Source organism: Zeus faber, assembly GCF_960531495.2.
Source record: "Zeus faber genome assembly, chromosome: 13".
Classification (NCBI taxonomy): domain Eukaryota; kingdom Metazoa; phylum Chordata; class Actinopteri; order Zeiformes; family Zeidae; genus Zeus; species Zeus faber.
In genome coordinates, this window is record NC_137198.1 from 4,939,860 (window position 1) to 4,965,445 (window position 25,586).

Here is a 25,586-nt window from a genome sequence, read left to right on the forward strand (position 1 = left end):
AAGAAATGCGTGTTATCACACATCTCCAACATCTGTTTGGCATCTCTGGTGGAACTAGAGCACTGCCTGCTCGAGCCGCAGCGTAGATGACAAAACACAGGACAACTGGAGTGCGAGGGAAAGGGGGAAAGATGCGCCTTTATTTGATTTGAAACGCCCAATTTAAGTGTCTGCTGCACACCGTGATCTTTATCGTTCAAGGTAAACAAAACTTTTTTTTTTTTTTTAAGTTTTACTTCTGAGGGTCAGATTGCACATTTACGAATCGTTCTTTTACAGCGTGGATTTACAAACTATACATTTGTTTTATACATCCCCAGAAACCCTGTAACATTTTATTTCCCCCACCCCCGGCGGCCTCTCTTGGTAGATTCTTCCCTACAACAATGTAGAGCAGTTATACTCATTAGATAATTTGTCTTCGGTGCAATGTAAACCTCTCGAATGTGCAGTTTTTACATTTTGTAAATATATAGATTTATATTGACCATTTACAATCCCAATAATAAAGTATTCTAAAGAAAGGGAGAACAACATAGGCATTGAGATAGAACTTCCTGTGTGCCCATAAATAGTAATGAGAAAATGCCACTACTTTACACATACAACTTCATAATAGCGCCGTACTTATACATGGAGGGCTCTCATTGTCCGGAACCTACGATCAACGGCAGCCTGAAGCTACTTCTAAATGTATTATACCGTCCGTCTGGGAAAGACAATATTTTGCAGAAATGTGGGTATGGTTCTAACAGATGTACTGAACCACATACATTTCCAAGCCACTGCTGCCAGAGGACCGAGGAAAGCTGTGCGTCAGACGCTGCGCTCCGTATGACTTGAACCAATAACAGAAGAAAGATTAAAAGAGCACGAGTATGATTCCTTGGTGTTTCACCTTAAAGTGCAATGGATGCACGCTCCCCGCAAGCATGAGGACAACACTGCACTCTCTGAGGTCAGCGTCAACATATTTACCGATTGTTAGTACTTTGATTTACGTCAGGTCAGGATCAACTTAGAACACGATCACTAATTATCGTTAATTGGAATTATAGACCTATGTTTTATCGGTTATCATTTCACCACGCCAATACTTTAGCTTCGGTGCGCGGTAAAAGGGAAGAAAAACAAATCCACTGGACCACTTACGAGAGAATCTTACACGGTGCTCCTTTCAAGCTTAAAAAAAACCCCAAAAAAACAAGAGACAAATACTCAAATGCATCACGGGATGATGTACAGGATGACAAGAGGGGACGACTTTGATGCAACCATGTGTGTTCCACTTCCTAGAGTGAGTGGGCAAGGTCACTTGCGTTTGGAAACAAGAGTATTGAACCGTAAAATTCTTACAAAAAAAAAAGTAATGTACAATCAGGAAAGAAAAAGAGCAAAAGTTTCTTTCGGCAACGCAAGGTATTCATCTGAATACTCAGGGCATTTGAGGGGTCCCGCTTCCTCTCCATCGCGGCACGCTGGGGGCGGGCGGCAGATCACAACGCTTTCCCCCCCTGATATGACAAGGCAGATTTATTTTTTTATTATTTTTTTGCATAGAAAATCCAATACCTGCGACATCATCTCTAAAATGTCTAAGTTGAACCTCACATCCGATCTCTCACAGAGGCTGCGTCACACCGTTCAGTCACTGTCTCGCACGTCCGTCCCAAACGCCCCGAGCAGCGTTTCTGTGCAAAACAACTAAAGCCCCAGGTTCTGTCGGGTTTAACGTGTATACATGTATTTTCTTGGCTGAACCTGGAAACCTTTTTTGGAGGACGCACGCCGGGCGCTCTCTCACTGCTTCAGCAAGTCTTTGAGCACGGCTCCGCCACTGGCCTCGGCGGAGACGGGCACGGGGGTGAAGCTGGGCAGGGCGTCCGAGATGGGCTTCATCAGGAGGTGGCCCCCGGCCCCGCCGCCGGCGGAGCTGAGCAGGGGCACGGCGGCGGAGCGGGGGGCCAGGAAGGGGTTGGACTCCCCGGCTTTCCTGCCGCCTGCTGCAGGAAGAGGAGCGCGGGGTTAGAGACGCTTGGTGTGACAGCAGTGACCGCAAGGAGGAGCGATTCAGCGTCGGCGCTTCCAGAGGCGTCGTTCGTTACCTGCGTAGGGGTGAGGAGCAGCGCCGGCGGTCTTCCCGTGGGGCGGGGCGCCCAGGGGCTTGATGTCGTGGACCAGGAGCTTCGGCGGGGGTAACGCCGGGGTGGATTCAACTTCCAGGAACTTCACAAACATCTCTGAGAAGGACTGCAAAGACAGGGGAACAGTTATTTCCTCAGTGTATTGCTCCACATTGGGAGATTCCCTGTTTTGGCCCCATCTGCGCCAAAAAAAAAAAAAAAAATCCTGAAGGGAATTCAGCTCAATTCCTCAAACAGAGCACTTCGAGCCGTGCTATCACAGTGAAGGACGGGCTGTTTAAATACCACGGCTGTCTTCTCGTCCAAAAGTGTAAGTGGAAAAACATTGTGTGTCGCTACTTGGGCAGTGATTCTCAACCCTTTTCACACCGACAATCCCCAACTTGATACACAGGGAGAGAGGAAGAGGGAGTGTGTGTGTGTGTGTGTGTGTGTGTGCGCGCGGTGATGAGCACGTGAATGTCAGTGTGTGCCCGGGGTTGGCCACCAATCTCTTACCGAGTTGAAGCCCTGGCCGTGCGTGGGCCTCTGGGGGGTGTTGGGGACGCTCTGCACCGCTCTGCTGCCCAGCAGGCTGGACACCCAGCCGGTGACCCCCTGCCTCCCGTCCTCCTCCAACATCTGCAGGGGAGAGGGCGAGCGTTCAAGAGGAGCGAGGATCGAGCCCGACGACCGGCGCAAAGCCTCGTTCGTGTCCCCTCATGTTTCAGATTCTGAAGCGAGCCCGAGTGGTCGGCCCAGAGACTATTCATAACTTTAAATTAATAAACAAAAAAAACCAGAATACACTTTAACATGGGGGTGCTGCAGCCGGGAAACACAGCTGCAGCTCATAGAATTCATTTTTCGATCGAAAGTGATGTGATGCGAGTGCACTGGGGGGGGGGGGGGGGAATTAAAACAGAGGCCCCCGAGGCTGCCATGAGTGGAAGGCCTATAATACGCTGACAGAGGCTCCTGCCCCCCTGGAACCCTGAGCAAAAATAAACAGCGACAGTCGGTGGATGGAAAACGAGGGCAGGCCGAAAGAGAGCGTGAAACACTTGAAGGTGAAACAAAATGAAAACGTAGATTTAGAGGAGGACGCAGCCGCCGCGCAGGGACGGGGTCTAAGACCAGCGGAGACGGTGAGCGTGACACTTGGCAGCCGTGCACACGAGTCACAAGTCAAGTGGAAAATCTCAACAAGCATGAACAGCAGCCGCGGGGCAGGGCGGGGCGGGGCGGGGCGAAGCCAAGGAGAGCAGAACAATGAGCAGCGCCGTAAAAGTGGGCCTTTGAGAAGGCGGAGTGACGGCGTCCGCCTCGTACCCCCAAGCCTGTTTCCCTTTAAGACTATTGCCTAATCTGCTGTGGAACAGTTGGAGGGAGTCCCGCAGGACGCCGGCCAGCAGCGCTGGATGAGGAAATGCCTTCGCCGCTGGATGTTTAGAGTGTTCGTCGGGACGGGGGAACAGACTCTGCTGCCGTCGGGTTTACGGGAGTGTGCCCCGCCCCGGTCAGTGTCAGAGCTCACATGCAAAACATTTTTAGTGACAATTACATGAACTCATTTGCACAGTAGCGCAACAGACCTCTTGGCCAGGCTCCACCCTTAAAATGATACTGGCCATTCCTACCCTGCCAATCTCGGTTATTAGTCATATTGTCTGACAAACAATTATTGAGTCTTGTTTGTATTTTTTGGATTGGTTTGAACTGAATATTACCAAAAGATAAAGTCCAATGTTGTTGTTTAGTCACTTGTTACACTGACACAAGATTTTATCTCACCTTTTAGAAAAGGCCAAAAAAAAAAAAAAAAAAGGAAAAAAAGTCATGTCAGCTTTCATTAAATTGGTGACAAGTGAAATTCCCAACTGGACTTCCAAAATCACAAATTCCCTCCTAAAGAAGAGAGCCAAGAGGGCGGAGCTTAGCAGACTGGATTCTATTTCACATTGGTAGCACTGCACGGTCCTTCCATACATCAAAAAACTGTGACTCATTGATGTTCTTATGTTTGACAGATATTTGTACCTAAAATATAAAAAATCTAGGTAGAAAAAGGCCATAAAATAATAATCCTTATCAGGAAATCAGCTAATCTGGTGAACACTAATGTGCCTCCACATCGAGAGAAGTGTATGTATTCAGAAAAATTCTTGAACATAAAGTGTAAAAATAAATAGTTGACCCTGTTGTCAGATGACTGGTATTGTTTAAAAAAAAAAAAAAAAAAAAAAAATCATAATCTCACCCAGTATGGGAAAAGAATTCAAAGAGCTTAGCGAGCCAGGCAGTTTTGAGGACAGAGCCAACTCAAATGTATGACTTCACAAGTGTGAGAAAAAATACTAATGCTCAAAGCTCCATATTGAATTATCAGGGGGAAACTGAGTCACAGAGAAACAGTCTTGATGTCAGAGCAGCTGGTGCGTGGCCTCGGACGTCCTACGTCTCAATCCATGATTCTATTGAAAGTGAAGGTTGTGGCATGAGCTCATAAAATGCATTTCATGCATATTGTTCTATTTGATAAGGTCGTCTGACAGTTAAGATGGTTTCTCTTTGGCTGCAAGCAACAATACTTGAGTGATGCACAGTGGTGGTAGATTCCTTGTTGGTAGGATCATGGCATAATCAATGTTGGCAGAGTGGTCTGTTGGAAGAGTCCATGTTGTTGGACAGATGGTAGAGTCTATTTGGTTGGAGCGGTATGTTGGTAGAGTCCATGTGCTAAAATGTTGGTAGAATCAACTTTGGTAGAATGGTATGTTGTTGGAGCGACGGTGGAGTGGTATGTTGGTAGAGTCCATGTGCTAAAATGTTGGTAGAATCAACTTTGGTAGAATGGTATGTTGTTGGAGCGACGGTGGAGTGGTATGTTGGTAGAGTCCGCGTTGTCGGTGGCGTCCCCCGGCGGGTGGCGTCCAGGGTGTTTGTCGTCGTAACAGTGCTGCGTTCAAAACCTGAACCCGTAAACAAACAACCTCCAACTCGTGACAAAAACGAATGGAACACGGAGCAAATTTCCAAACTAAGGACAACCGGTGTCATGGCAACAGAAACATGGCAGCGGGCACAGCACCCATGGTGGTTCATTGTAAGAATTTAATGAAATATGAAACCGTTTCCTGGGGGAATTCATGTTTTTTTTTGTTGTTTTTTTTTTTTTTTTCTGCCCCTGGAATTTACGTCTTGAAAGAAATTTCTTGAGGTTGGAAATTTCCTCCCTGGGAAATGAATGAGTTGTGAAGCGGTCGCGAACGCGGCGCATGAGTGTCACTCGTACTGCTCCTTTTTCTACGTTTCAAATTTGAGCCTCTTCAACCACATCACAGCGAAACAGCTGTATGCGGAATTGTGCTTGATTGAGTCACTGAACTGCAACCAGCGAAGGACTCCGATTCAGCGAGACAAGCCAGGCACCGCAGCGAAAAGAAGAATCAGGAGCAAAGTAGAAGTCGGGCGGAGTAAACTACTACTTAACATGGCCATCATATTCAGCTACCCCAGAGCTCAAAACAAGGGTATTTAGGGGATCAAAAGTAATCATCAATCAGGTAATCAAATTAGCACTGCGGCTTCCCAATACTCTAGTGAGTAGTACAGTACTCTGCTTTATCTATTTCACCGCCAACACCAGCTGTGGCTTGTTAATATGAGGACGTGGTGAGCTCACGCGATTCTCAGAGCAGGCCGCGGAGCGCTGAAAGAGGACAAGCCCCCGGAGAGCAGTTACCTTGTCGACGTCTTCTCGAGTCAGACCCAGCACGCTCCCCATGAGCCTCAGCACCTCCGCCCGCTTGTTTTTGGGCGTGTGGAAGTAGCCCATGAACAGGTTGTGCATGAGGAGCCTGCAGAAACACAACGAGGCCAAACGGTCGTCATGGACGCCGGCGAAGACGAACAGCTTTAGTTGTTTTTGCCGTTCTTCGGCTCGATGGATTACACACAAACTGAAGGGAAACTTTTTTTTTTTTTTTTTTTTTTTTTTTTAAACCTATGGGAAGTACAATTCAGTGCATCAACATTCTCACTCTGCTGATATAATCTGCGTTAAGTGTCTTGATAAAGGGCACATTGGCAGCAGGTCGGATACCTGTCTGGATTGGGACCAGCGACCCTCCACCTCCGAACGGGGCTACCGCTTTGAGAGACGGAGACTCTGGCTGCCCTTTGAACATCTTCACCGCGTTAAATTCACGCAAAGGACTCAAGTTTCAACCCGCGCTGGAATCCTCATGAACGTCCAATGAAAGCCACATGAGCGCTTCATCAAAACCTCTGTTTGGAATGCGGGGGTCAGACAGGATTACTTAACTTACTTGTCAACTTTCCCCTCGGTGCTGTTTAGCAGGTTCATCAGCTTCTTCTGGGCCTCCTCAAGCATCTCCTGCCTCACGTCCACTGACACACACACACACACACACACACACACACACACACACACACACACACACACACACACACACACACACACACACACACACACACACACACACACACACACACACACACACACACACACACACACATGATGATCCAATGCATGCAGATGTGCAACAAATTACAGAGGAAGAGAAGCACACACACTGATCAGCCACAACATTAAAACCAGTGAATAACACTGATCATCTGGTTCCAATGGCACCTGTCAAGGGGTGGGAGAGAGAGAGAGATATAGACACACACACATACACACACACACACTGTAATATATTATTATTATATTAGGGATTTTGTCGGCAGCAAGTGAAGAGTGAGTTGTTGAAGTTGATGTGTTGAAGCAGCGTAAGGATCTGAGCCACTTTGACAAGGAGCACATTGTGACGCTGGACGACTGGGTCAGAGCATCTCCACAAGCACAGGTCTTGTTCCCGCTATGCAGTGGTTACTACCGACCAAAAGAGGTTCAAGGAAGGACGACCGGTGAACCGGTGACAGGGTCATGGGGCCGAAGGCTCATTGATGCACATGGGGAGTGAAGTCTAGCCCGTCTGGTTCGATCCCAGATAAAAACTACTGCATCACAAAGTGGTGAAAAAGTGAATGTTGCTATGACAGAAAGGTGTAGAACACAGTGCATCACAGCTTGCTGCGTATGGGAGCGCTCACAGTGTCCATGCTGACCCCTGTCCACCACCCAAAGCACCTACAAAAGGACATGTGGACCATGGAGCTATGGAAGGAGGTAATGGGCGGGGTTAGGGTCCCCACCTCACAACCTCCAGGACTTAAAGGATCTGCTGCTAACGTCTTGGTGCCAAATACCACAGGACACCTTCAGAGTCTGGTGGAGTCCATGCCTCCACGGGTCACAGCTGTTTTGGCGGCACGAGGGGGAGCTACACAGTATTAGTGTTATTAGTGGTGCTTTTAATGTTGTGGCTGATCTGTATATATATTTTATAGAGTCGGGTGCAACAATGCAGATATTATTAACCGTTCAACACAAGGCTGTCGGATCGGATTACGACTTAACAGTTGGTTAGATTCAGTCTGTAAAGTGGTAGATAAATAAAAAAAATAAAAGTAGTTTTAACAGTGTGAAATAGATTCTTAATGTTCAATTACAATTTACTTACTCTACTTTTACTGTCCACTTGTATGAAGCCACACCAGAAGATGGGCCAGGTCTCCATTGAGTTTGAAGTCTAAATAGCTCCTTACTTAATGATCCTACTTTTATGATGAACAATTTTATTTTTATTTTTATATATATATATATATAAATTGATCTTTGGTACTTTTTTCAATACAGAAAAAAAGAATAAACAGTAACATTACTGTATTGTACAGAACCAAATAGTAAATCTTGTGAACCAGTCTTGGTCGAGTGTGGTGTTCCAGCCAGACTTCAGACCACTTCATGAAGCTGATTGGTCAATAAAAAAATAAATAAAATAAAAAAAAAAGTATCCCTCCCATACAAAACCATTAAAAAAGAAATGCTAAGTATTGGCTGGGGAGGGGCTAAAATATAAATAAATAAAATCCTAGGGGAGGAGGGGGGAAAAAACAAAAAAACAAAAACAAAACGGACGTCATGTCTGAGATTTTGTTGTGATGTAATGCAAGTCACAAAAATAATGTGGGAGAATGTCGCCGCGGGGAATCCCTCTGGGGTTTCAGAGTTTGATTCTGTTTGTAGCATTCATCTGTACAGTGCATGAGAACAAACATGAGCAGCACAGTGGAACACTGCACGCCTTCTTAAAACAGAAACTGTGGAAGACTTTCGGCTCCGTGTAACTCTATAATGTTCAAAGAGCGTTTGGCAATAGAATAAAAGGAGAAAATCTATTTGCTGTCAGATAAAATCCCGCAGCAGGCTGCAAAAAAATGGGTATAGTTTATATCATGTTAAGCAGAAGCAGAGGATGGCACGCAGCCTGCTTTGAACCAAGATAAATATCAGCTGAAGAGACTTATTTCACCGCAGTCCTATTAAAAAAAAAAAAAAAAAAAAATACAACAAAAAAACACTTTGACCTCACTATGAAAGTAGTAGCCTTGGGTTTGAAATATAAAATATTTCCTTTGTAAAAACGATCAGCTTCAGAGGAAGAGAAGGAGACGGTGAAGGGGGCCACGTCCACGTCACTCACATTGTTTTTGCATCTCCTCGATCTGCTCCTCCTTCAGGTCCAGCTGATCGGTGAGGCGGGACGCTGAGTCCAGAGCGCCGTTGGCCTCGTCCAGGCTCAGCTGGAGAGACAGAAAAGCAGCGTGGGGGCTTCACTACCACATAAACCTCCCCTCCTCGTGGCTTTAGGTTTTTACTGCGTCTGAGACGCGACTCATCTGGTGACGATGAGAGCCGCCCCCCCGTTGCCAAGTTTGTGTTAAACACGTGTTGAGCACATTGTTGTCAATTAATTCCGTGCCAAAACATAGAAGCGCACACAAAATATCATTAAAATAGAAACATGACCAATAATCTGGAAGAGATATAAAAATTAAATAAAAATACCGTGTGTCTGCCGGTGTGAGAATGCAGTTGTTAACAGGGAGCGATGAATGATCAATATGCAATCTACAACAGACAGTTCCTCTGTGTTTGGCGGCCATGACTGCCTGTTAGCTGGCGCCGGAGGGAGTGGAATAAAAAGCAGGCTCCTATGGCTGGTCGGTTTTGGAGATGACATTACCACCTCCATATTCAGTTCTGTAACAACTGATACCATCCTTTGTGCCTGTCCAATACATAGACGTATCCTCACTTAAAACATAAATAATGGCAGCCAACCCCCAGTATGTTTGATTCTCATTTTGAGCTCTTTAATGTATTTTCGTATGGCACTCCCCGCTGCAATATATCTATTCCACGATCACCCAAAACTCAAAATAAGACAAGCTCTTGTTCAAATGCTACACGGTGAAAAAGAGCCGTTCAATAACCCACCCGGAACACCCACTCGGTGCGAAATAAAGCCGCCCCTCGACATTTGTTCTGCCTCTGTTAATCCTTTGCGAGTTAGCACTCCGTACCGAAAAAATAAAATAAATTAAAAAAAAAATAAAAATAAAATAAAATCACCGACCGCAAAACGTTGGGTTCGAGCCGTCTCTCCATTCACTTTTCGCTCTCCGGCCGTGTTGGAGAGACTCTCCTTCCTTTGAGCAGGCAGCCATGCCGCGAGGACGCAACGTTTGCGCGGTCAAAGGGGCAGCTCACCTGGAGGGCGGAGGCTTTGTCCTCCAGCAGCAGAGCTTTCCTCCTCCACTCATCCTTCTCCTTCTTGTGCTTGTCCAGCTCCACTGAGTACATGGCTTTCTCCTCTGCAGAGAAACACCCGCAGTCAGTCTTTCGACCCTTCACGGCACACATCTCAACCGCCGCTCTTATGTTTACCTCCGTTCAATCTCTACACCAGGAAGTACTATTTATTTTCACAAGGAGAGAGCGTTTCCAAAGAAACACCATCAGCTCACAAAAAATGGTTCAAATCTAAGTTTGAGCCTTACGACAACAACAGGGATCATTAAAAGGTTAATTCAGGAGGGATGGAACGTGTGTTCGCTCTCTGACTATAAAAGGTCATCATGTTGAGCAGTTTGAGTGCATTGAAATATAAGCACTTCAATATTTTTTACTTGAGTACGGTGTTGAATGGAGGACTTTTGCAAGAATACCTTTGGGGTATTTAGAATTTTACTTAATTCTTTAGTGTTAACACGGTGAGTAAACAATGTTGAATTGCAATCTTTCTCAATTTATCTTACCTTTGTGTTCCATAGGCAGGGGAAAAATGATAACTCAGAAATGTAACGATAATTCTAATTAAGAATGATGAAAAAAGGACGTTGTACATTTATTTGGCTTGGGCTGTAGACGATTAAATCGTCTATCGACTCCATCCATCGCAACTGATCCTGATGACAGACGATTTTTTTATTTTAATCCACCAGGAAAAATCCAAGCATTGAAAGGGTGCGAGTGTAGTCTGCCCTGTTCGGAAACTGGAGCGGGGAGGGGGAAGAGGGAGGGGGAGCCGGGGGCTCTCACTTTCTCCGCTCAGAGCTGTGGAGTAACCGCTGGTGAACGGATCTCACTTTCCCGCTCTTTTCCGTACAGAGACTTTGAGGAGCAAGTGCTCAAGACAGAAAGAAAAAAAAAAAAGTCACATGGACCCCGCCCCTACTCCTCTGTATGCAAATCTTGTGATTATAATATAGCAATAAAAAAATATATGCATGCCGATTTCCCATGCCGGTCTTTTTATTTTTGTTTGTTTCCTACATGTATAAAAATGAACATTTTAAAACACAACTGAGTTAAGAGACTGCTCCGTTCCAAAAAACCTGTGCCACTTAATTTAGGTAAAACTGGATGTTTTTGTGTAAATACTTAACCTGTAAATAATAAATCCTGCACTTCCGGAACGGGGAGAGACCGCATTCGTCACATTATGTTCTATGAATGTAGGCGTGCCCCCCCCCCCCCCCCCCGATACACAATTTAAAAAACAGAGGCTTCAACCTCCAACACACTTGAGGAGAGTGTGCGGCAGGAGAACAGGAGAGAAAGTTGAAGAAAGTGGCCGAACTTGCCTTGCTGGAACTGCTCTAGCACCATCTGCAGGTTGGACAGCGACACTGCGTACTGGCTGACCTGCTTCTGGGAGGTGTGCAGGTTCATCAGCGCCTCGTCCCGCTGCTTCACCACGCCGCTCAGCTGCTCCTGCAGGGACTCCACCTGCATGCTGGCCTGCTGGCTGCAGACAACGACAACTTCAACTCAATATGGGGCCGCCGACGACTGCAGACAACTTTGCCCTCAAGAACGTGGATCAATTACGCATTTTATTTGAATATCGGTAATGGCTTGGCTCGCTGCTGTACTCTGTGTCCAAGAAGTTTCTCCAAGAAACTAAAGAGTGATATATAACACTCAATTGAATTGTTCACATGGTCATCTGCAATGGATCAAGGAAATTTTGCAACCCTTAACATTTGCACACAATGGAAGAAGGTGATGCAATACCCCTTTTCCCACTGCGGCAAAAACCCGGTAGGACCTGCTAACATCCAGCATTTGTCATCGGTGGGAAAGGTAACACCCGGGTTTCAGGTTTTGCAGAGTCAAGTGACGCTGCAATAGACATGTTTTTATCTGCTCCAGCTCCGACTGGCTCTGATGTGATCAGGACACCCGGGGTCGACGCGATAATTTTGGCCCCTTTACCGGCGCGATGTGACACGCATTCAAGTTCTGGACGTTGGCTCAAAAATAGACAGGAATACCCGTGTATCATTTCATATCCCATTTAGAATCCAAAATCAAAATCATAAGTTATTGACTCCCCCCACCCCCCCCCCCCCACAGGGGGCCATTAAATGTTTTGAGCGTGGGGATGGCTCCGTGGGGAGCACAGGCTCCGAGCTCCTCCAGGGTCAAACCCACTAACTTTTGTGTAAAAATAAAAAACTATCGACAGAAGGGTTTGGATTAAGTAAACCTCAGACGAGGGCAATTTGGTTAAGTGGCATTTTGAAGGGAAAGGCTAGAGAAGTTATGTTATGGCTATGTATCAGTTCCAAAATGTAATTATGACCAACAGCTTAAGTGGCCTTGTATGGTCTTTAATACAATTATTTTATGATATTTGCAAATTTTAATATGTGAACTTATTTTCTAGGAGACGCCTCAAAGCCTCATGTTTGAACTGTATTTTAGGGAACACGGATTTAAAGTCAGATTTGGTTGGTGCCGACCTGGCGTTCTCCACGGCACTGGAGGAGGTCGCCAGCCTGTCGTCCAGCAGCACCACCCTCTTGCGCAGCTCCACCTCCCGGTCCTCCGCCGCCAGCGCCTCCCGCGTGTACGAGTCCTCGATCTCCATCAGGTGGTTACGCAACCGGTCCAACTCCAGGTTGAGCCGCTGCTCCTTATCCCGCACGTGTTGCAGCTGGGGAGGATCATTCAGATGATTTTAACCAAAGTGACTTACTGTAACTCCTTCACCTTCCCATCAGGTTTGTCGCTATTAAAAACAGTTTATTTATTTATTATTATTATTTTTTGTTTTTAGGGCTGGGAAAATCTCCCTGCTCATCTTTTCCCAAGTTTTTGGCCTGCATCATTAATAGATGTGTAGGTTATTCAGTTAGACAATAAAATGAGAAAAAAAATGATTGTCAGCTCTGTAGTTCACAGGAGAGTCTGTTTTAAATAAAAGATGCCATCAAAGATTAGATTTAAAATATACTTCCTTTGTTGATCCTACATTAATCTGGTGATATAGAGATTCATTTGGTTATTCTTAGACCAATATAAATATAGACCATTACATTCCAGTCTTAAGGGGGGAATAAAACGATTAATCACAGACAATTTGAGATACAGAGTCTAAACACTTAGATCAACCATTCTCCATAAATAATTTTTTATTGTTTTAATAACTATTCAGATGTTCAGGTCAATAACTCTGCTGTGCCGGTTTGTTTTCTCACCTCAGTCTGTACCGCCGTGGTCTCCATTTGCTTCTGTTTGAGAGCGAGCATCATCTGGTCCCTCTCCTGCTGGAACTGCATGGCTTTCTCCTGCATGGACCTCAGCTCGTTCAGCAGCTGGTTCAGCTCGCCGGACTTCCCCTGCAGGGTGGCCGTGGTGTGGACCGCCGGTTCCATTTCACCCAAAGACGGTGGAAGAAAAGAATGTGAGATGTTCTATTTAAATTACATCCGTGCTTCGCTTTCTACGCCATAAAAACCTGAAGAGGTTGTCCGAACCCAAACAGATATCCCGAAGTTTTTTTATACCATGAAGATTAAAACATACGTTTTTCATCGTATATTACAGAACAAAGGCAAGCGTGCACATTTTGGTGAGGAAATGTACACAATTTATAAAACCAAATGTTCAATGATTAACTTCGGATTTGGCTATTTTTTTGTCAAAACGATAAATATTCAATTGATGATTTAAACTAAAGAATAAAGTTGACTTGGGGAGTCCACGCGGACAGCTGACCTGCTCTTTGTCCTTGAGCATCCTCTCCAGGGTGGCGGCCTTCTCGCTGATGGTGCTCAGCTGGAACTCCTTCTCCCGGAGCAGCAGCGACACCTGCATGTTGGTCTCCTGCAGCGCCCGGAACTCCGACCCCTTCTCGCGGGAGCACGCCGCCACCGCCTCGTTCTCCTCCTTCAGCTTCTTCGCGTCCACCTCCAGGATCAGCGCCCGCTCCTTCAGGTTGGTCACCGCCTGCTTCAGGACCTCGTTGTCGCTCTCGCGGTTCCGCAGCGCCTCGCTGACCTGGATCAGCTGGTCCCCTTTGCTTTTGATGAGCAGGTCCTTCTCCCGGACAGACCTCTGCAGGGCCTCCAGCCGCTCCTTCACCTGGCGCGTCTCTTCCGCCTGACCCCTCTGCTCGCTATCGGAGGCAGAGGCAGAGTTGGACAGGCGGTGGTTGTTCTCCTGCAGAGTTCTAATCATGGTGTCTCTCTCCACCAGCAGCGCGTGCAGGGACTGAACCTCTAGCTGCAGTTGCTCACCATTTTCCGGTGCCGCCCTCTGTTGGCTCAGAGGCTCCGCTGCATGCAGAGGCACGCTGGCCTGAGCCACTTGAGCAACTTCAGGGTACTGTCCGACAATGTCCAGTTTACCCAGCAGAACATCCTTGGTGGTGCTGAGCTGGCTGATGGTCTGCTGGACCTGGGCCAGTTCGTGGCTGAGGCTGCCCAGCCGCCGCTCCTTCTGCTCGTAGCTCTGGATCAGTCGGGTGTAGTCCACGGAGAGCTGAGAGCTGCAGTCGCTATCGGCCATCACGCGGCCCTGCAGCTTGATCAGCTCCTCCTGCAGCTGAGCCGACTCGTGCTGCATGTTTTTGACCGTGGTGATCACCTGCTGTTTCCACTCCTCCATCTTCTTCACCTGCTGTTTCAGCGTGTCCCTCTCCTGGAGGAGCTCCTCAAACTGGTTGCTGCTAACGCCGCCTGAGCCGGAGCCGGGCTCCCCTCCCGAGGCCTGAAGCACCATAACCAGGGTCTGGCACTTTTGGGTGAGAGCGTCGATCTCAATGTCCTTCTCGCGGATGATGCGGGACAGGTTCTGGATGGTTTCCCGGAACATCTCTTGGCTCCCCGAAGGATCGCTCATGTTGGACAGGCGCTGGTTCTCCTGCTGGAGCTTTAGCAGCACCGCCTCCTTTCCCGCCACGATGTCCATGAGGCGGTGGTAGTCGGAGCGCAGCTGGCTGTTTTCTTGGGTCTTCTCATTGAGCACAGACAACACCTGCTCTCGCTCTACAGCGTATGCCTGCAGCTGCTGCTGGAGAAACAGTACGTCTTGGCTGTGTCCTCCCCCGCCCATGGAGACTCTGGCGTGGAGGGCCTGGATCTCCAGATCCTTCTGCAGCACAATCTGGGACAGCTTGCCCACCTCATCACGGGACACCACCAGCTGGTCCACCTGCTTGGCCAGGGAGAGGTTCTTCTCGTTCAGGTGGCTGATCTCGGTCTCCTTCTCCTTGATGCCCCTCACCAGCTTATCGATATCCACCTTGGACAGGTCGTGCTTCTCGTTGCCGTTCTCCCCGACTAGGGACTGAGTCTTGTCCTCTTGCAGGATAACCACACCCTGTACGGGCCGAGGGTCACCAACCGTCAGCCGGGCAATCTCTTCCTCCCTCGAGTGGAGTCTGTCGTAGTTCAGCGTGGTCTGCTCGTGGCGGGCGCGGGCCTCCTCCAGCTCGCTCTGCTGGGCCTGTAAGGACCGCCGGGTGAGGAGGAGAGAGTCCTGTTGCTGCTCTGTGGTTCTCCTCAGGGCCTGCACCTCTTCTTCCAGGTTGTCCCTGGAGGACTTGAGCTGAGTGATCTCCGTCTCCAGCTCTGTGATGATGTCCAGTGTCCGGGGCTCAGTCAGAGGCTGTGGTCGGCTATGCTGGTCCCTGAGGCGATCGATCTCCTCCTTCAAGTGGCTGTTCTCCTCCTTCATGACGCCCAGCTGCTTGTCCTTGTCCTCCAGAACCTGTCTGAGGGCACTGGCCTCCTTGGTGGCATCTAAAACGCTGGCCTCCATCTCCTTCTGCAGCTCTGCTGCATTCTGCTTCAGTGTGTCCATGAAGGTGTCCTTCTCCTGCAGCAGGTCCGTCAGCTGCTTCTGCCCGGCCACAGTGATGGAGAGCATCTCGTTGGTGTCTCTGTGGTCGGAAGATATCTGCTCCATGTCCCTCCTGAGCTGGGCGATATCCATGTCCTTCTCCTGGTTCAGTTTGACGGCCCGCTCATGCTCCATCTGCAAGGCAGAGGCGTCCATGGAGCGAGCCCGAGTGAGCTCCTCGATGGTCTGCTGATACTGTCTCGCCTGCTCAGCCAGAGTCCTCTCCGCCTGGTCCAGCTCGCCCTCAATCTGGCTCTTCTCCAGCTTCAGGGCATCGATGCGGGTGTCCTTCTCCAGGACAGTCCTGTTCATAGCAGTCTGGCCTTCCCTGACCTGCCTGCTCAGCTCCTCCTTCAACTTCCCGTTCTCCATCCGCATCTCATAATCCTCCAACATCGCCTCCTCGTAGGAGACTCGCATTTGTGCCAGTTCTCGCTGGAGGTTGGACAACTCCTTCTCCTTCTCCACCAGCCTCACACCATCATCCCCTTCTCCACTCTGTGCCGCATGAGCTAGCTCTGCTCTGGTGGCGGACAGCTCCTCCGCCTCCTCCACGGTTCTCCTCAGCTCCGAGGCCTCTTTCCGGGCGTGCCTGCTCTGCTCCTGCGCCAGCGCCAGTTTGTCTTGGAGCTCTGTCACGTTCGTCTCCAGAACCTTCTTGGCCATGTGCAGGTCGTTGAGGCTGAAAGCACTCTGGCTCAGCTGCTCCCGCTGCGTATCCAGCTCCTGCTGCAACTCTCTTTCCCGCTCTTTGGTCGTGTTGAGCTCTGCCGACAGTCTGGACACCTCGGCCTCCGCCTCCTTCAGCTGACCGGAGAGCTGCTCCTTCACTGAGATCATGTGCTAGAAAGAAGAAGACCAAACACAATTATGACTATGTTCGACATTTTCAAAATATCAATTTCAAATATGTATTGCACTATTCATTGTGTGGAATAAATTAGAATGATTCAAATCTTGAAATATGTTTGGATGAGGGTCGGTGTAAAAAAACAAAACAAAAAAACAACAAAAAAAACAAAACCCTTCAAACCGGATTGATATGTCGTTTTTATATCGATGTGGCGGACCAAGCAGACGGCAGCACGGCTTCCTTCTCGCTGCCACGCACAGTTGTCCCAAATCGGCCAAACAAGCACCCAAGCGGCGCCGATTGGTCGGAGTCAGGGTAGGAAGCTTTTTAATGTTTGTCAGTGGGGGATTGGCGTACGGGGCTCAGTGGTCCACAAGCCAGCCGCAGAGGAGCTGAACAGAACACACTGCCCAACCTCGGCACTTAGTCTGTCCAAGTTTCTTCTAATGCAATAAAATATCTCTTGAAATAAAAAAATAAATATCTCGGGGAAACTATTAAATAAATATAAATTAAACATGCCAATTTAAAATAATTGAAAGTCTGTTTTGTCAGTCGGGTAGCGACCGGGTCTGTCGCTTTGAAGCATTGCATTGTGGGTAATGTAGGAACCCTGTCTGCACATGGCTGGAGGAGGATGCGTATGACAGAGAGATCGCTATGAGAGCCGATACACTTCTGTGTTATTTTATTCCAAAAGTTAGCAAAGTCCAGCCTCACAGTGTCTCCTTGGAAGAAAATCACTCGGTGTGGAAGTTCTCAAAAACACGGTTCCATTCAAACGGACTGAACACTGCGCGTGAAAGCCCAACAGAGACATTTCATCCACTTCATAAACTTTTGGGACGAAAATAAAACGGACACCATTCAGACCTGTTGCTTCAAGCGATCTCCATGTGCGAGGACACAAACACAGAATGTATTTGTGAGTGACTTGGGGGTGAGTAAGTAACCTCCGCCCTGCTGGTGCTGACGAATGAACAAATGCCTGTTACTCATTCATCCATCCATCCTTCTATATATTACATCTTAATCTTGTCTGATAACACTTAATGATCATTTAACGCAGGTCGGCTGTTTTCGCATCCCGAAAAACACATATGTTAATCACGTTGTCATTTGGCCTATTACTAGTACAAGTTGGATTTAGTGCTGTGATGCCGTCGGCACAGGTTTCTGATGTAGGCAGCTTTTTAATTTGCCAGAATGTCTCATAATGACTAATACCAGGTCAGTCTGTTTGCATAAATCAAACTGGTTTAGGCTCGTACACGCTCTAAAGCAGTTCAGAACCACTGTTTTAGAAATTGGTCGAACAGGTTATAGTGCCGTCTTTCAATGTTGTTAAAGGTGAAATACACTTCAGCACCTATAGCACCTGTGCAACACAACAACCATAAGTTGTACAATGGGTTGATATGTTGAGTCAGACCTGTGTAGCTTCCTGGTTCTGGAGGTCCAGTTCCTCCAGTTCGGACAGGAGAGTGTCCCGCTCCCGCTGAGCGTGCTGAAGAGCCTTTTCCCTCCTCTCTAGATCGGCCCTCAGCTCCTCAAGCTGCCCTGGCTCACTGGGCTCTCCTCCCCCACTAGACGCTCTCTCCTCTGCCTCTTCAAGTCTTGCTTCCAGGGTGAGCTGACACGCAGGAACGTTTTTTTTAATTTTAAATCAACCAAGAGAGGATTTATTTTCACCAGATTATAAAATAATAAATAATAATAAATAAATAAATAAAATAAAAACCACCCGAGAGATCAAGTTATATTTAGAAATGCACACATGTAAAGAGTGACTTGCAGATGAGGTTTGTTGACACAAACGCCTGTATTCTCCCCTTCAAAACTTAGAAAGATAATGTCATCTTGTGGGGACAAATGCAACACTGCCCCCCAGTGGACACACATCAACAGTCCATGTAAGTTCCGCCAACGGGAGTCTATGGACAATGCACAAGAATGTTCAGGAGCGACTAACCTTCTCCCGCTCCAGAATCTCCTTCTCTTCTCTCAGTGCCCCAATGATGGTGTTCAGCTCTAGTATGTCCGCGTGCTCAACTTCTTCCTTTGGTTCAGACTGATTCAGAAAATATAAAGGAATAAAACAATTGAACGCAGGGAAACTGTTTATAAAGATCTCTCACACCGCAGATGTGAACATGAAATAATAATGTACAGTAGTACACCGCATTACTTGCCTCGGCCACATTTTTCAGTCTCTGCGTTTCCTTTTCGGCACCTGGAAAATAACATTTAAGGTGAACATTAACAATGTGATCTATTATACCTGTCAAACATGGAATAATGTCAAATAAATTTATTGTACAAGACGATAAGATATGACGAATACTAACAATACAATTAAGCCGAATTATTTAGGCTTAATTAGGATACGATATTCTGCAAAACAAAAGAAACAACCTAAGAATAGATTAGTGAGGAGGTGACGAAAAAACTTAAACTGACGGAGACATTGCATCAGGAAAATACTGACGTAAATGGCCGGGTCCCAAGTTCATTTAGAGACTGGCTGATAATTCAATATTATTCTTTATCTTCTTTTTCTCTGGTGAGTTCAAAGTGATGACGACCGTCAGCTGGACTCTAATGTGCAGCTGATGTAATCAACAAATCCCACCTGCGAGGGCTTTCCTCAGCGCCTGGATCTCGCTCTCCAGCTGTGCCTTCTGCACCGCCTTGCCCTCCTGCTCCTGCACTCGGGTCTGGAGCTCCGACACGGAGGCCTGCAGGCGGGTGTAGTTCTGCAGCAGCTCCGCATTCTCCACCTGGGCCTCGTCCTTCTCCAGCTGCAGAGCGGCCTGGCCCCTCCCGGCCTCCTCCAGGCTGACACTCAGCTCCTGCAGCCTCTGTCCCCGCTGCTCCACCTCCTCCTGGAGGGAATGGACGGTGCCTCGCAGCTCGGCGGTTTCCGGGGAACTAATCTGAGCGCCGTCTGGAGAGAATGATGTAGAGCACAGAGGGCATTTAGATTCAAGTTGTTATGGGACGAATAGCCTAGACTATCAAGTATCAGAAAATTCTGCAGCATTCAATGCCAAATTTGAATTACTAATGTGTAAATGTGTCATTTTACTATGCTAATACTTCTATTTTTTTTTAAGCTAGGCCGAAATGTTTTTTATTCTAAAGCAGAATGTGACTTCAGTTCAGTGAATTGTGGTGTTAGAGAAGAGCCGTTGAGGAAGTCAAATACTGTATTAGTACCGGTAATGATACAGTGCTTCCCACACAATGATTTAGTTGTGGCAGCCCGTCACAATATCAACATTAACCGCCACATATTCATTTTCCATTCTTTTACTATTTAAAATGGATAAAATCCTATTTCATTGCAGAGCCAGACGCAGCGCAGTAATTCTCTCTCTCTCTAGGTTGGGCACCGAAACCTGGTACCGCGCCGGTTCCCATACGATCTGTATCGGCCGGACCAAATCGCAATGCAGATTTCGGTGTCTCATTTTCCCGCCATGCCCGAGCTGCCGACCGAAATATGCGCCCTCCGCCGCGCCGAAACTAGAGCTGCACGCGGGTGGGTGTGGACTGACAGAGCTGCCCCAACGAGGGGCGATCGATCTGCTTTTGACGTCCGTAACGCCTTACCAGCCTCACCGTTGTGGATCTGCTCCTCCAGCTCCTCGATCCTCTCCTCATACTCCACCAGCTCCTCTCGGTGTCGCCGGGTGACGTCGGCCATCTTCTGCCGCTGGGCATCCTGTAGAGCCGCCAGCTCGTGCTGGTGTTCGTCCACCTCGCGGCTCATCTCCTCACGCAGCTCCTGTCGCACATCACAGTCAGTCTCAATCTCACGACCGTTCGCGTTTTAATCCGCTCCAGAGGAATCCAGCCGCTATCCCCCCTTTTTTTTTTTTTTGATTATTGCTGAAAATGTTCCTTATCACCCACGAATGAATGACATGACTTTTTAGACACAACCCTTTTTAGACAATAGTTATGACGTCTAGTGTCCTAGCTGCAAAGAATATTTGTTTCTGATTGACTGGCAGGTGCCTGATACAGTTCTGGCGATTCCGCATAACGCTCGTGATGTTTAAAACTGTCATGCAACCATAACAACACTCATAAATATACTGTACTAGCTGTTTAATAAATTTGCAAATATAAACAGCCCCTGTTGTTCGTAAGGAACCACGGTACTTTATAAACACCATCATGCACGCCCATAAATGTCATTCACCTTGATCATGCTTTGAAGTTTGAGAATATCCCCCTGGTCACCATTTCCGTTCCCTGTTGTTTTTGATACCTGAAACACAAGGAGCAGTAAGTGACAACTGGAGGGTATTGCACAAATTATACATAACTTGTTTTTATTTTACTTAAACCCACTTAGAATGACTATAAAACTACCACTGGAGTTGACACAAGTGTTCCGGCTTAAATACTGCGGTTACATTTGCCTAATGTGTCTGGCATGTGTTCTGAATATTTTAACGGAGAATTTTGAAAACACAGGGACACAAATTAATTCAACCACAGGAACCTTGGTCGATCAACGGCGTACTGACAAACATTTGAGCAGTTACCCAACAGGGTCCAACGCTGCTTTGTACCCACACGTGGCAGTTTTCCCCTCTGCCTACCTGAGCCAAACGCCTCCAGTGAGACGCCTCGGCCTCCAGACGCGTGACCTCCGTTGCCAGGCGGTTGATCTCCTGCTGCGACCAGATGGCGTCGCTGAGGTCCATCTCGTCCCCGTGGAAGCCATGGTGCAACCCCGGGGGCTGGGACAGGAAGGTGGAGGAGGAGGAGGGGCCAGTCACGGAGGAAGTGGACACGGGAAGGACGGCGTGGGTGGAGGAGGCGGACTGGGCCGAGTGCTGCAGCCGCTGGACCTCCTCCTGCATGCTGCTCTGCCGGGCCTTCAGGTGGCTGATCTCCACCTGGGCACACAGAGGGAACCCTCAAGCTGAGCGCCTTCTCAGAGCCAGACCGCTAGGACGAAAAGGTCCCGGGTGCAGGATTTTTCCCGTATAGATAGATGTTGTTCAAAGGCTCTGTCGCTCATTTGCAAAATGGCAGAACCATATTCACTTTTTGTCAAACAACAGCTGTAAATGTTGAACTTTTGGCGATGCATGAAAAATGAAATGATTGATGATGTAAACATACATCTCTCTGCTGCATAAGGGACCTGTACTCCGAGGACTGCTGTTTATTCTGGATCTCTGAGGCCTCCAGTTTCTCCTCCAGCTCTGCGTGACGCTTTCTTAATCGCTCGTACTGCAGAAAGGATGGAGAGAGGGAGAGTGTCATCCAACAGTTATATGATAATAGTGATGTGATATTTCAAAAGCCCGAGTGGCCAGTGGAATCAATTTTCTTTGCTGGTCACATCCGCACAGTGAGGTCAGTGACAAAACAGGCAGTCAGTGACAGAACAATAGGCCTAGGACTGGTAGGGACTGAATACTATTTAGCATGTTATTTAGATGTATGTCGCAGAATACATCATTCTTTTTTACTCACATACTAAGTGCTAGATGACAGCACAAAAATGTAGTATGTAGTACATATTATACTATTCTGGATGCAGGGTCTGTGTTTTCTTTATGAAATTAAATGGGAGCTAAAATGTAGGTCTCTACATATAAAGAATGTCTCCCTGCAAATTACAAAGGATTTCATACTAATGATTTAGTAGACAACTAGGCATCACTCGGTGTGTATGTGTGTGTGTGTGTGTGTATGTGTGTATGTATATATATATATATATGTTTAAAGGAAGCACCTAGCTTCCAAGAAAGCTCCCTTGTTTTATGCAGTGGTATTTTCACACTGAAATAAGTTGAAGGAATCCTCAAACCTCAGACTTCTGGTTAGAAAATGCACCCTCCACTTCGACAAGCCTGGAATTGGACACCTGCAATTCTGTGGCAGCATCTGTGGCAACATGGAAAAAATGAACTAAAACCCGGCCGGAAAAACTTTGACGCAATCTTATGCACGATAGAGTTCCTTCACCAGCATTTTGAAGAGGAAGATTCCATCACAGGATTTTTCATTGATTCACCGCTAGCTCTTAAGATTCTTTACTTAAATCAATTGCAATGATACTATAAACTATCAATAAATACTGTGACTGTCAATGGCAAATGTTGTCAACTAAGTACATCTCTTCAGTGTTATCGTGTCAAAAAGTAAATGTATTATGTCATTGTTGTTTGTGCCTTTTAAACATCACAATATTTGATTTAAAAAAAGCAAACTGAAAGACACTGACTTTACACTACGTAAGCTTGCAATAGCATGGGTGTTGGAGATAATCTTTTGGGATAATGGTATATCCCCCACAATCCTCTCTGCTTATACGTTATGCACATCCACAGACACGCATGGGCCTAATCAGGTTCACATGACAAACTGGCTCAACAGAGCAGGCGTTCACAAGGACAGATCGTGTCAGGGCTGCATACCTCAGAGGGCAGCACCAACTGCGGATAAAATGGAAAAAATAAGTTGGCTGACTATTCTCCCACTTATACAAAAATGTCTCCTACGTGCCGCCTTCATGCCTCTAAATTTAGGTCAAAAGACTGAGATAAGGCCTACCATGCAAACAGATGACATCGAGCGGGATTGTCCAAAGACAGTGATAAGAATAGTTTTGTTTTACTTTTTAAGGGTGATGCGTTGGATATTATGACCAAAGTTCTCTTAGTGCCACGAGTTTATCAGTCACAGATTGATCGCTGACAGCTGATTCTTACAGACGAAATTCGGGAGAGAATAGAGGCAAGGTTTTCTCCTCACAATTGGGAAGTAGTATGATAAAACAATTAATTATTATGGGTTTTTTTTTGTTTGTTTTCTCGTGGGAAGCAGCTCTTCTCATCAACACGTTTGGCGTCCTTGTGGAGGACACTAGGTCCTGCTTGAGGACACTGGGTCTGTGCTGGCACCAAACAGTTCAGTTCATTAACAACTTCACCCCCAAGCTAAAAAAAACAACAACAATTAAACTGGTGCACTCGGTAACAGGAGATGGACTTTTTTTGGAGTTAGACATGTTGGTTCAACCACTTACCGGTTTGTGGAAGAGGAAAGAGCGCCCTCATTAACTTTGTTGACTAAGGGAGCAGTCTATAAAGTTCAAGTTCAAGTTCAAGTTCAAGAGATTATTTGTCACATACATATACATACGGTCATACATATATGCAGTGAAATGTCATGACACCCGGTGATTACGCACAATAAGCTCTGGGTCAAGCTTAATTTCAAAGCCAACAAAGAGAACTAAAAGCTCCGAAAAGCTCACAAAAGCTGCACACAGTGACTCCGTGCTGAATATTAGAGATATGCTAGATATATAATAAACGTATAATAATGACCAGTCGAGATTTGATTTTAAGTAAATCAGTAATGTCAAGTGCGGAGGCAAATTAGAGACAACAAAACGGATCAGACAGGGAGAATGAAATGACGCCACGTCCTAAAATACACTTAACACGTATCCCCGATGATATTGCACGTTCAAAACACAACGTCCACGGCCGTGAACGTGGGAGCACCTCTCCCAAAAACAGACCTCCAGAGGGCGGCTGCCGCACCGTGACATACGGTCCCACCCCGGGAGCGCAACACGGCTCCGGTACGGGCGAGTTCACGCAGAGCACTCACCTCCCACCTCCTCCACCCCCTCCAGCAGCATGTCCTTGGTGAAGGTGGATATCTGCCCGGTGAAGGAGGACAGGCTTCCCCCGACCTGGCCCAGGGACTGGCCCAGGCCGGAGCCCAGACCGCCCAGCCACGACGACATCTCCGCCGCGCCGGGACACAAGGCGAAGAAACCCGAAGCGAGAGCGGGCGGAGGCGCCGGGAGCGAGTCCGGCTGCGACTGGCGACCGCCTACGACTGTTCGAGCATGTTCCGGGCGGCAGAACGTTTCCTTCGGCTGTAACCAAGGGTTTCGGACGGTTCTCGGAACAACGCGGTGGCTCCCGGGGGCTTTCCGCGACACGGCGGCGGCGGCGGCGCCGGGTTTCAGCTGCTCGCCGCGGACCTCGAATGCTACACGCAGGCTCGGCTCAACGAGCGAGCCGGAAGCCTTCTTGTTTGTTTCTCCTTCTTCGAATCTCTCCCCCGAACGGCGGAGGCTTCAGTCGGAGCCCCGGGTCCGGCGTCCGTACATGTTATCCCCGCTGTTCCGGAGCGGAGCCGAGCACAACAGCGCCCGTGGAAGTGCCACCTCAGCTGCAGCCATTACGGGCGACTGTGTAGCGACGCATGCTCCGCGGACGATTCGTCCGTGGCGACCGGGTCCCGGCCAACGAGTCGGGCGCCGGGAGTCACTCCGGTGGACGAGCGGGCGGTGAGAACGACGCCGAAGCGCTTCGTTAAAATTCCGAAGCGAAACGTTGTCAAACTCACAGCCGGAATCGCGGGAATCCATACCGACCGCGGGTTGACTGGCGCGTTCACCTTCCACCGGAATAAATACTTTCGACGAACGTCGGTTCCGCTTTCAACCGAGTGAGTCTTTGGGAACCGAATCCCGAAGGAAGAGTCGAACCTCTCATCACCACCCGGGCGCGACGTCCGCTTTGACGTGTCACGGCCCGCGGTGCATTGTGGGACACTGGCGGATCCGCAAACTCAGCAAGTGGCGACGGGAGACGGACTCGGATCTTACGATCTAATCGATGTCGGCTGATGATTTAGTGATTTTAATGATTAATCGATTTTTTTTCAAGTAGTTGATAAGCCGGAACATGGCACTGCCGGCAGGGGAAACTAGACACAACACCGCTCTGTGACGAGTGACAGGTAGGTCGTCGATGCACCCAAACTGGCAACCCGCGGGATCAGCAGCGACTGTCTGTCTGGTAAACAGCGTTCCCAACCTGGCAACCCGCTGGCTTGGTTGTCTTTTTATTTTGATCATTTCTGAGTCATGGGAAAATCAAAGACTTAAAATCGAAATTGCCATAAACAATATCCCCCACCCCCCAACAAAAAATAAATAAAA

At 47.7% G+C, this 25,586-nt stretch overlaps 1 protein-coding gene across 3 annotated transcripts; it reads right to left on the minus strand.

Moving 5' to 3' along the window:
* Positions 1–128: 128 nt before the first annotated feature.
* Positions 129–24,377, minus strand: trip11 (thyroid hormone receptor interactor 11; the record flags this gene model as incomplete). Of its 3 annotated transcripts, none has more annotated exons than XM_080012528.1 (21): positions 129–2,003; positions 2,106–2,250; positions 2,643–2,765; positions 5,869–5,983; positions 6,455–6,536; positions 8,738–8,837; positions 9,808–9,911; positions 11,184–11,347; positions 12,348–12,541; positions 13,086–13,226; positions 13,606–16,575; positions 18,018–18,218; positions 18,558–18,656; positions 18,778–18,818; positions 19,218–19,532; positions 20,210–20,375; positions 20,796–20,864; positions 21,202–21,501; positions 21,731–21,841; positions 22,425–22,501; positions 24,239–24,377. In XM_080012528.1, 21 exons carry the CDS (start codon positions 24,375–24,377, stop codon positions 1,801–1,803), a joined length of 5,859 nt encoding a protein of 1,952 aa, XP_079868654.1. In that variant the 3' UTR covers positions 129–1,800. The 3 variants fall into 3 exon arrangements, with proteins under 3 accessions (XP_079868654.1, XP_079868653.1, XP_079868655.1); XM_080012527.1 differs by having other exon boundaries at positions 20,201–20,375; XM_080012529.1 differs by lacking the exon at positions 18,018–18,218 and having other exon boundaries at positions 20,201–20,375.
* Positions 24,378–25,586: the final 1,209 nt, after the last annotated feature.